Source organism: Bactrocera tryoni, chromosome 1 (assembly GCF_016617805.1).
Source record: "Bactrocera tryoni isolate S06 chromosome 1, CSIRO_BtryS06_freeze2, whole genome shotgun sequence".
Taxonomy (NCBI): Eukaryota; Metazoa; Arthropoda; class Insecta; order Diptera; family Tephritidae; genus Bactrocera; species Bactrocera tryoni.
In genome coordinates this window covers 20713618-20725684 of record NC_052499.1, presented here as the reverse complement: position 1 = coordinate 20725684, position 12067 = coordinate 20713618, and the positions used below count along the sequence as shown (strand labels likewise).

General features: G+C 41.1%; 1 protein-coding gene across 1 annotated transcript; it reads right to left on the bottom strand.

Annotated features, from left to right (window-relative positions):
* LOC120778848 (serine proteinase stubble) lies at positions 1–11295 on the bottom strand. The gene is made up of 8 exons (XM_040110879.1): positions 10268–11295; positions 9950–10203; positions 8326–8774; positions 5028–5823; positions 4525–4714; positions 2163–2460; positions 1946–2095; positions 1–139 (listed from the first exon to the last, which is right to left on the bottom strand). Exons 1-8 carry the CDS (start codon positions 11293–11295, stop codon positions 5–7), a joined length of 3300 nt encoding a protein of 1099 aa, XP_039966813.1. The 3' UTR covers positions 1–4.
* Positions 11296–12067: the final 772 nt, after the last annotated feature.

Sequence of the window (12067 nt, the reverse complement as noted above, 5' to 3'; positions counted from 1 at the left end):
TCTATCACGATACATTTTCCATGATCCAAGGCACGAAACGCGAGATGCGTGTGCAAACGCCGGGCAAATTTGCCTCCGCACAGCCAATGCCCCACGAGATAATGCCGGCCAAGAAGAAACGGCCGTCAGCGGATTTAACCTTAAAAAAATAAAAAAAAAAATTAGATATTGAAAAAATAAATCAAAATATGGAAAAATAAAATAAAAAATTTAAAAAAAAATAAATATATAAAAAAAAATGTAAAAGAAGCAAAAATATTGAAAAAATAAAAATATTTAAAGAAATAAAAACAAAGAAAAAAAGAAATAAAAATAATGAAAACAAGTAAGGAAGGGCTAAGTTCGGGTGTCACCGAACATTTTATACTCTCGCATGATAAAGTGATAATCGAGATTTCATTATACGTCATTTACATATTTTTCAAATACCGTATTTTTGTAAAGTTTTATTCCGCTATCATCATTGGTTCCTAATGTACTATATATTATACAGAGAAGGCATCAGATGGAATTCAAAATAGCGTTATATTGGAAGAAGGCGTGGTTGTGAACCGATTTCACCCATATTTCGTACATGTCATCAGGGTGTTAAGAAAATATTATATACCGAATTTCATTGAAATCGGTCGAGTAGTTCCTGAGATATGGTTTTTGGTCCATAAGTGGGCGAGGCCACGGCCATTTTCAATTTTTAAAAAAAGCCTGGGTGCAGCTTCCTTCTGCAATTTTTTTCGTAAAATTTAGTGTTTCTGACGTTTTTTGTTAGTCCGTTAACGCACTTTTAGTGATTTTTAACATAACCTTTGTATGGGAGGTGGGCGTGGTTATTATCCGATTTCTTCCATTTTTGAACTGTATATGGAAGTGCCTGAAAAAAACGACTCTGTAGAGTTTGGTTGGCATAGCTATAGTAGTTTCCGAGATACGTACAAAAAACTTAGTAGGGGGTGGGGCCACGCCCACTTTTCCAAAAAAATTGCGTCCAAATATGCCCCTCCCTAATGCGATCCCTTGTGCCAAATTTCACTTTAATATCTTTATTTATGGCTTAGTTATGACACTTTATAGGTTTTCGGTTTCCGCCATTTTGTGGGCGTGGCAGTGGGCCGATTTTGCCCATCTTCGAACTTAACCTTCTTATGGAGCCCAGGAATACGTGTACCAAGTTTCATCATGATATCTCAATTTTTACTCAAGTTACAGCTTGCACGGACGGACGGACAGACGGACGGACAGACGGACGGACGGACAGACAGACATCCGGATTTCGACTCTACTCGTCACCCTGATCACTTTGGTATATATAACCCTATATCTGACTCTTTTAGTTTTAGGACTTACAAACAACCGTTATGTGAACAAAACTATAATACTCTCCTTAGCAACATTGTTGCGAGAGTATAAATATTAAAAATATTTTAATAAAATAGAAATTTGAAAAAAAAGAGATAAAAATATTGAAAGAAAGAATCAAAAATATTAAAAACATAACATTATTAAAAAAAGTATTAGAAAAAAGTAAAAATATTGGAAAAAAAAATATTGACAAAATAAATAAAAATTTTGCAAAAAAAAAAACAAAATATTAAAAAATAAAATTTAAAACAAAAATATTTAAAAATTCGAAATATTTATAAGAAAAACAAAAATATTACAAAAAATATTACAAAAAAATATTAAAAAAAGTATTGAAAAATATAAAAATATTGAAGTAACAATATTGAACATAAATAATAAAAAATATTTTCAAGAAAAACCAAAAATATTAAAAATAAAAATATTAAAAAATAAAAATATTGGAAAAAATAAAAATATTGAAAAAAACAACTAAAAATATTCAAAAAAAAAAAAATAATAAAAAAAATTATTGAAAAGAATAAAAATATTGAAAAAACATAAGAATATTTTAAAAATTAACACGCAACCAAGCAGACGCCACACCCACCTGCAACGGTCCGCCAGAGTCACCCTGACACGAGTCATGTCCGCCATTCTCATAGCCCGCACACACGAATATATCCGGTATCGACTCCTGGCGTCCGGCGCGCGCAAACATCGATTCGCAAATGCCGTTACTCACAATCGGCACCGATACCTTAATGAACAAAAACCAAATTATTAAATTATATTTTCATCATGATAAAATTCTACAATGTGAATACCTCTTGTAATACGGACGCCAGTGTGCCGCCCTCACTGAGACGCCCCCAACCGGTCACTGTGGCATTCATGCCAATCAATAGACTATCCGTTTGTGGTAAGCAGATGGGACTGACGTGCGGTGCAAATTCCACCGGTTGCTCCAGTTTCACCAAGGCCAAGTCATATTCGTAGGTGAAGAAATTATATTTGGGATGTACGACTTTTTTGGCCACACCACGTTCGATGTACGGTAGTTGCTCTTGCACGTGTGAGAAGTCGTATTCGCCGACGCGTATGCGCATCTGAGAGATGAGTAGACTGTAATGGAGTTGAAAATAAGACACGATTTATTATAAGTACTCAAGAAATTTTTATGAAAAAAATCTTTTTAAGAAAACTGCCATATACGACAAAGCACAAGTAGAGGTTAAATTAATACTTTTGGGATTTATTTATACGGAATTAACCTCATGCTATCTTATAATATCGTGCCTTTTGTTATGACATATTGTCTTCCAGGAAACTTTTAATAATGACCTCTCTGCAAAATGCTGTACTCCGAATATTTACCGGATGCCTCTTGCTGCTTCCATTTTAACATTTGTACAGCGTGACCCGCATGCTTCCCGTCAAGGAAGATAGTGAACGCCTCTGCAAGCAGTTTCTGCTGGGTTGTTTCGCAGAAATCATCCCTATAGTCGCTCGCTTGAAACGGAGCTGCTGCTAGGAACATCACTGGTATTTGTCGACGAAATCGACATCGCCAACCAGACTTCGGACGCAACTCATCTCAGACAGGCACTATGCGCCATTCACAGTGGAGCCTTTAACACCTTCACCGACTCCTTCTCGGTGAATGGCGTACTTGGTGTACTGAGCCTACCGTTAGATGACTTCAATGACAACCAACCAGAACCTTACCACCCACGCGGAGATTAGATAACCGCTACATGTCAGCAATTATCAATTATTCATATTAGCAAATTTGCTTAGCGGTCAAATATTTTTGATCTGAGTGATTCCGAAGGGATTTAAGTTCGGTGTGGTAGTTACTCTTGGTATCCAGCCACTGTTGAACAACCATACTCAATCCCTACTTTTGCGTCTGCGTCATACACCCCGTGCAACGTGAACCATTTTGAGTGAGATTCAGAAAGCGACCGGTGTGAAACTCTAGGTTACGGCAAATACAGCTTGCCCTTGATTGGACCACTCCGTGTTACCTTAGAAAGGTTGTAGCGTCCGTCCACCAGATAAGAGGCCCTGCAGGCGGGCGTCTGTGTTGAAGCAATCGGGTGGCTATATAAATGTGATCAACGAGACTTTCCGTAGCAGGAATTGTGCCGCTGCGTTTAGGACTCGCCATGCAAGAATGTAATTCAAATGAAAAGAACACGAAAACCTCAGATATTGACTTCCCCAAACGTTGACGACCACAACAAACTCAGAAAGAAGAAGGGTGATTCACTTTCGTGCATCTTCTTCAAAATAATGCAGCAAAAAGTGATACGTGACAATAATCTTAACCACAGTGGCACTGCCTCGTCTAAAAGTATAATGCTACCGAGGTAAGCAAATGATTCTTCGCGACTTGGGGCCTATGTCACTGTTGGCAGCTATACATTTTAAAGACTTTGTTTATCTTGGAATCAGTGTAAATTCCACCAATAATCTACTCCGTCCTATTATTCGGCGCAGAAACATGGACGATGACGAACCGAGATTAGAGCATTCGAGAGAACTGTTCTTCACAATATCTTTGGAGCCATTCGCGTAAGCGATGAATATCGGAGAAGATGGAATCACGTACTGTATGAGCTCTACGGTGACATGGATATAGTTAAGCGCATAAAAATCCAACGAATGCGCTGGGTAGGCCATATCGTTCGTATGGAAGATGATGCTCCAGCGAAAAGTTTCTACAATTCGAGATCCATGCGTAGAGAACTGAGGCAAGTGCGCCCAGGCATCCAATGAATGGACCAAGTGCAAAGCGAACAAACGGAACATGCAACCGGTTTGACCTCGCAAATTTTGGAGACAACTGGCTACATTTCGAGTTCTCACCAACCCATGGTTCTAGGGCCAAAGAAGAATATTCCGAGCTATTAAGTTTCATCTTTACTGTGACACCTAAAATACTTTATTCTTCATTTAACGTCTTCTAGATCGGTACCGCCAACTGACGCGTTATATCAAAAATTAATATCAAGTGGAAGGCTAGCACTATCGTGTTATCTGCCCGATTTATTTGTGTCTTACCTTATGATATGAATCTAACCTCACATAAACCAAGCACCATTGATTTATTGCCAGCCACCGTTGCGTAAATTCTCTATATACTCTTAGACTACAGTAGTTAACGGTTATTTAATTACTTACTCATCGACGCAATGTCCCGCAGTTGCGATCCAATTCTCATTGATCAACGCGCCACCACAGCGATGCGTACTCGAGAAGCCGAAAAACGTTGTACGACGCACCGACACTTGCCAAGGCCAACGACCGAACGCCGCACTCTTGCCGCCCACAATGCGTGTCTCTGGACGCGCCAAAACCGGAATACCACATTCTATAAATCCATCAAAAATGTTTAGAAAAAAAGTAGGGAAGAAACAAGAAAAAAAAACCACCATTAGTGAAAAGATTAAGCGAGAAAACACATAAAATCTTTATGGGATTGCACGGCAACCCGAGAATGATTGAATGCAGTTAAATGATGGCTTAAATAGTCTGGCGGTCAATCAACGACAGCAACACCCAGCGCAGATCAGCGATGCAAATAACGCAACGAGTGATAAATGAACCGAAACTCAAGCCATAAATAAAAGATATGTGTGTATGTGGAAGTTGAAGTTGGGTTCCAGTGAAGTTGTAAAACTTACCGCTACGTGCGGCCGTGATGATTTTAATAGCGGTGCTATTATTGGTCAAACTATCGGAGATCTCATTCGATTCGATCGTCGTCAGATTGTGGTGCGACAATGTCTGCTGCTGCGACGGCGGCCTCGGATGCGGATAATGTCCATAAGTGGGCACATTATGCGTTGCAGTGACAGCTGTAGATGGTGAAGCGGGTGGTGAGAGCGATGATGATGAGGAAGCGGAATGTGATGATGTGGAAGATGATAATGATGATGCTGAAGTTGTTGATGATGATGATGAGGTGGTTGATGCTGGCGGCTTCGATGCTGGTGGTTGCCGTGTCGGTGTCGTTTGCGACCAAGTGGGCCGTTGAGTGGGTCTAATGGGCGACATTGAGCCGGTTGTATGCGCCGATGATGATGATGATGACGACGTTGACGAAGTGGATGATGACGAAGTGGGTCTATATTTTTGCGTTGTTGTTGTTGTGGTCGTTATTGCTGTTGTTGGTTTGCCTGTAGACGACGAGTGCAGTGGATAAATTGTGCCGTCGCCGACGCCGCTGGGCACACCACTTTCGCTAATGACCCAATTGGGCGTGGTTGGGCGCGTGTAAGGACGCGTTGTCGTTTTTACCGTAGTACTGCTTGTTGGTAATCGCGTGCTTGTCGTTGTTGTTGTACCCGTTGTAGTTGTTGTCGCGCTCGCAGTGCCGCTGGTGGTCGCCAGTGATGTGGCTGGCACTTTCGTTGGTGGCTTCGCATAAACAGGCGGCGGTCGATATTGTTGCTGATGGTGTTGGTATTGGTGTTGCTGCTGCAAATTTAAATTATGAGTTTGAAATTATTCAATGTTATTTATGTCTAAACGGCGGTCATGTCGGTGCAGATTTTTCATATGGCCGAAATCAATTTTTCATTTCAATGCACTACAAAAACAACATGCGCGAACGCACTCATTCGTTGGATAATACCGTGTAGCGGCGACATGTGGCTAGCCCGTGAACGATTGCCGGCATCAGTGGACTTGAGCTTAAGCTTACAAAAAAGACAAACAAGGTAGTAAGCAGGTCCTTGGGCGCTTTACTTAAACCGCACACACAGTGGTCAGTTATAAAGGCTTGTCGTTTTAGGAATAGGGAATCGTTTTTGAGCGTTTATCAAAATTGTTTGGAAATATTCGAGAAGGTTTATTGTAAAAATAGCGTTTAATCGGGTATAAAATGTCAGTACAAAGTACGCGCTCTTCGATAAAAAGTATCTACCAAACTGGATGGAGTCTGTCATATCAATTCGGAAACAAAAAGATTTATTTAAGCAGAGCTTCGAAGTAATTGGGCTCCAGTCTGAAAAATAAGGCTGCCGTCTTTCTTTACAAATTGTTTCTCTACTTAGAACTGAGACCTTCATAAGCTTCACGGCTCGGTTGGGTTTTGTGGGAGACCTTAACCTGTCCCGTACAGATATGTAATCCCATAGACAATAGAATATTAAACGTGTCTGAATGCTAAGCCTTCTTCGGAAAGCAAACTAAATGTATTTAAGAATATCGTAAGACCACAAGCCGTCTCCACAAGCCGTCTTCAAGATTTTCAATGAGATTCTTGCTAGAGTTAAATTAGATTAGATTTGGTAAATAGCCTGATATTTATGAGACCAAGAATAATGACTATCTGATATCTGACTGATATCTATCTAGCCAATTCGCCAAGTTCGTAGAAAGTATGACAACCAAGATGCTTCATCCTTAGTTTGCCCAAAGCTAGATAGTGAAGGGGAAGATTTCTAGACATTTCCACCAAGTAAGCCAATGGAACAGTGCCCAGTTAGACACCTATCATTGTGTGTGTGAAACTTTCTAAGAGCTATTAGTTCAATGGATCATTTGTGTTCCACTCTGGGCCAAAAGGCTTTCACAAACTCACAAGTGCTAATTGCTGGTCAACGTAGATTTAGTCAAGTAGCTATTTAGAGTGACGCAAACATTCAGAAAGTCAAATCAGATAAGCCGTGGAAAGGAGAAATATATAATATCTATTTAACATCTATTTTGCAAATTCTAATTGGACCAGTTTTGTGGAACGGATTTGATTTTACTTCCTGATTTGTAATCGAAGCGGTTGTAAATGAAGCTTGCCCGCAATATGTTAAGGGTTATCTAAATTGAGGTTTATATTGTCATATATTGTCTGAGTGACGAACAAATGTCTACCGAGCCAAAAAGTTTTTGAAGATCAGAGGAAGTGGATAAATAACTTAAAAATTTTGGATCTTGGTAGTTAATGACCTACTTTAAATTCGAAAAGCGAGGCTGTAGGCTACGCTGGCTACGTTGTCCTTATGGTTACAGCAAAATTTTCTGAATACCATCTACGAACTAATCGAAGGGTATCACTGTTGTCCAATAGGTATTCATACGGTGAGGTCAAAAATCTTGACGGACGCAAGTTGCCAAAGTCGTATGAAGGAGAGTGAGGTGGAAGCATCCAGACACTCTCTCCTGCATTTTCCAGCATTGGCAAGGCTGAGAATAAAACTTCTCGACAGTCTTACCTTCAAGGAACCAGGAGGCGCAACCGAAACTGACATTAGTCGTCTCAACAAATTTGTGATAGGCTCAAAGTGCTTTGTCGATTTGTAAGGAACTTAGGATCTATTATATAGGAGTTTCAGGTAACATAACGGAACGGCGTTCTAAGCTGTCAAAGCGAGATCGTTGTTAATATCGACCTCTTGTAAAGATCGCCAAACAACGCCACTTTTCATATATTTCTTAAAGTTTGGAATATGTTTAACTTCAAAGCAAGTTACTGGCGCTACTGTCACATGCAATTAGGCCCTTAGCTGTCTTAAACCATTTACGTATAGACAAAGACGAGACATTGTGTGATCGCCACATGCCGCGTGCTGCATGCCACACACAAAATAGACGTCGCACTTTCAGTTACTGATACACTTTAGCGGATCAATCGGCCGAGCAGCATAGCACAAGTGGACGTATAGCATGGCACAGCTTAGCCGCACCACACCCAAATGACGGGCAATCTTTCATCAGCTATTTTCAAACAATAAAATGTCGCTCAAGGCTAGATAACCATTTTTATACGCTTATGCGCAACAAAGTTGATTTGTTGTTGCTGTGTGCGCGATAATCCGCCCATGCCGCATAAGTATGCAAACATTGAGGCAGAAATTTGTCAGTTTGTCAGTGAGTGAGTGTTTAAGTAAATGACCTCGGCATGTGGCCCAGCCAGAGGTAGCCCGTTTAAAAACTCGGAGAACAATGTGTATGGATTTACATAAGTGCAGACAAATATACCTGTTGCTGTTGTTGTTGCCACAAGTTAGTGCCGGACGATGACGAAGTCGCAGAAGTGGCGAAAGACGCAGAGGAGGCGGTGTATGGTGGTTGTGGACGCGTCAACGACAGCGCCGATATTGGCGTTGTTGGTGCACTGGCCGCCGCTGATGAGGGCGATGCGGACGGTTTGACTGTCGCTGACTGCGTAGATGTCGACGGCACTGGCTTTCGCGTCGTGTACACAATACCCGCTGTGGTGTGTTGCTGTTGTTGCGTCACTTGGTAGCTAGGCAATTGCGGCTGTGGCAAGATGGGTTTCTTTGTTGGCTTTGCTGGCTTCGAGGGACGCATACCGGTCGGTTTCTCCCAGCTGGGCGGCCGCGGTTTGGTAATAAAATTTGGCTCAGTCGTCATGTGCCAGTGGTGTTGCGTTACGGCTGTCAGCTGTGGTGATGTATTCCATTGATCTGCAGAAAGTCATGAATTTATATGAAGGACACACATACATTGGTATTCAAGCGTAAGCAGGCTTGTAAATCACTTTTCGGGTAAATGTTATACGATATTTTAGCACAGGGGTATCTTTATTTTGAAAAACAAGGAATTGTTGCCATGGCAACCCTCATAAAACAATTTCAAATATAAGTTTTGCTTAACCGCTTAAGTTTGATACCTTCACTGAAGTGCTTCTTTATATTAAAATATGTGTTTATCAAAAAATATGAACAGGTGGCAACCCTAATAAATTATTTTCGATTGTAGATTTTTTAACCGCTTCATATACATATGTACAGCAGTTTTTCTTTATCTTAAAATTTTTTTCCCAAAAAAATTTAAACAGGTGGCAACCTTTTAAAAAACAATGTTTACTTTACTTTTTTAAACTCTTCAGTTTGATACACATCTTCTAGTATTTCTTAGCTTATATTTCATTTTACCCTACAAATTTGAGCATGTGGCATTCCTTAAAAAAATACGTCCAACTGTAGGATTTTTAGCGTCATTTCGATACCTATACTGCAGTTTTTCTTTATCTTAAAAAATTTGTTTACCAAAAAATTGTAAACAGGTGGCAACCCTTATGAAATGTTTTCGTTTGTAGATGTTCCATCCGCTTCAGTTTGATACCCATACTGCAGTATTTATTTATATTTCTTTATCTTACGTACATATACATACATAATTTAAACAGGTGGCAACCCTTATAAACGAATTTTCAACAATCAGCTTTTTAGCCGCTTCAGTTTGATGCCGATACTTTAGTATTTCTTTAGCTTATATTTTATTTTAAAATTCAACAGGTGGCAACCCTTATAAAAATATTTTCAACTGTAGCTTTTTTAGCCGCTCTACTTTGATACCCATAATTTACTGTTAAAGTTCTTTTTAATAAAAAAATTAAACAGGTGGCAACACTTATAAGAAATATTTTATGTAGTGCTTCTTAAAGAGCTTATTTTAGCATCATGCTGTATTACATATTTCGGTTACCGAAATATTTTCATGACTTATTATTTTTAGAGAGGTGGCAACCTCCGATTGACAGATTAAAGACATCACAAACAATATTCTAAATGATTTTCAAAAAATTTCCTATATAGAATACCCTTAATGTACACATTCTTCAATAGAAAGTACTCACTTGACGCCGTGGCCGCTGCCGGCTGCAAATCTTGCAATACTGCATTCGAGGTCCACAACGCATTGGAGTCCTCAGTTGAAGTGGTTGTCGTCGTTGTCGTCGCTGCTGAGTGAGAGGCGGAGAAAGATGTGGTTGTGCCCACAGTTGAGGGTTTCATGTACTGAGGCTTATACAAAGCGCCTTGATGATGCGGCCCAGATGGACGTATGACCAGCGTTCCAGCGCCATGCGGCCGCTCAATAGTAGTCATACCACTGCAAAGAGAAGCATACAAAACTAAGCATACATTATATTGCGTACGCCATGATCTCAACTCACCTTATACTAGGCTTGTGTGGCTGATGCGGCGGTCGAGGTCGATGATTCACACCGCCAATGCCCAGAGGTTTGGTGGGACGTGTGTAGGAGAACGTCTGCGGCATTACAATATTCTCCGTATAATTGTGCGCACAACACGAACCGAACATGAACGAGTCCACACACATGCCGACATGCCGACCCTCCGACTTGATGCACTCCCACACGAACATGCAAGTGCCCTCGATGCGTCCAATCGAGCAGGGCTTCTGACTAATTTTGAAATTTTGACTGCGTTGCAGCTGATTCACCGACAACGCGGCATCACCATCTGGTACGTTGTAAGCGCCAGCTGCAGCCAGCGTGGCAGCCGATGGCAATTGCAACGCGTTGAATGCAAACGCCGCATTGCCGCCGATGCTGTGCGGTTGGCGATAGTTGTTGCTATAAGCGTCCGCGTACTCATCATCGTCGTCGTCGTCGTCGTCGCCGCGTTGGCTCAGCCTGCTACTCGTGTAGAAGTTGTATGCTTCGGCAAGTGTATCGCTCGCCGTTGGCGCGTCGAATGCGGCTGTCGCTGTGGGCAGTTGTCCGCATAGCTGCATCAGACAATTGGCTAATAGTAAGGCTAGTAATACTTCTATTATTTGGTTTAGGCAAGCGTTGACTCGTGTGCGCTGGGCAGGCGCTATTGAGGACTTTAGGTCCGACCATAACGATGCGGTTGTATATGACGCCGTTCGTGGCAATCGCGGAGGCTGTCTGCACAGCAGCCCTTTTCCATCTGCCGCATACGCCGTGGTTGACATTTGCGGTAGCCATACCTCGGACTGCTCGGTATGTTCCGCGCGTGCGTCGCATAATCGTCGGCATTTGCGTTTAGTATGTCGCGGTTGTTGCAAAGTTGACGTCGCTGCTATTTCTAGCGATTGTGTAGATTTCTGTGTTCTGTTGGACAGTTGATACCGATCTCTTCTGCTTTCTATGCCCACTTGTCTCGTGTCCGTGACTAGCCATCTTCGACTATAACAATTATTACTATTCCACATGTTGTACAAATATGAAAATTCTGTAAAAAAAAAGAGATGGAAAATGTATAATGATTATATGCGACGAACAAGCATAACATTACAGAATTTTATGGTTGAATTTTTAAAAAATCTTTCTCCAACTCTGGGATTTTGTCTTTCAGGCCAAGGTTGAAGCCTTTAAGCTAGCAGTAGATTTACTAAATTGCTGGATTACGTTGAAGATTGGTCAGCGTTGAGCCACTATCGGTACATACGCTTTCACCCAAGATCGATTGCAAGAGACCTAGTGATCTCTTTGCCCTCAGTAAAGCTAGCCTCTCCCTACTTTTGGGGCTTTTAACGGACCATTGCCCTATTGGCGTCCACGCGGTAAGGCTAGGAATCCTACCAGATGTCATCTGCAGAAGCTGTATGTAAAAAGATGAGGTGGAAACAAGTCAACTCTTCCTTCTTGACCGTCCCGCATTTGGAGGGTCAAGACTTAAGCACTTGGGAGCGCATACCTTCTGACATCCCACCGAAGTAGCGGGAGTGAAAATTAATCGCCTGTGCAAATTTCTATTGGCTGCACAGGAGTTCTTCTTTTCTATGGTCTCAAAACGGACTACATATAGTAGACCGTGCGATCTTTGATCAGTCATCTAACCTTACCTTTACCTTACCTTTTTAGTAGTTTCCGGACAGCTATGAATATAAAGATAGGAGGTAATTTATTTCTAAAAAATATTCAATTCGAAAAGTTTTCATAAAATTTCGATGCTGCCAAGGGTATTCGAATATACTTATATAT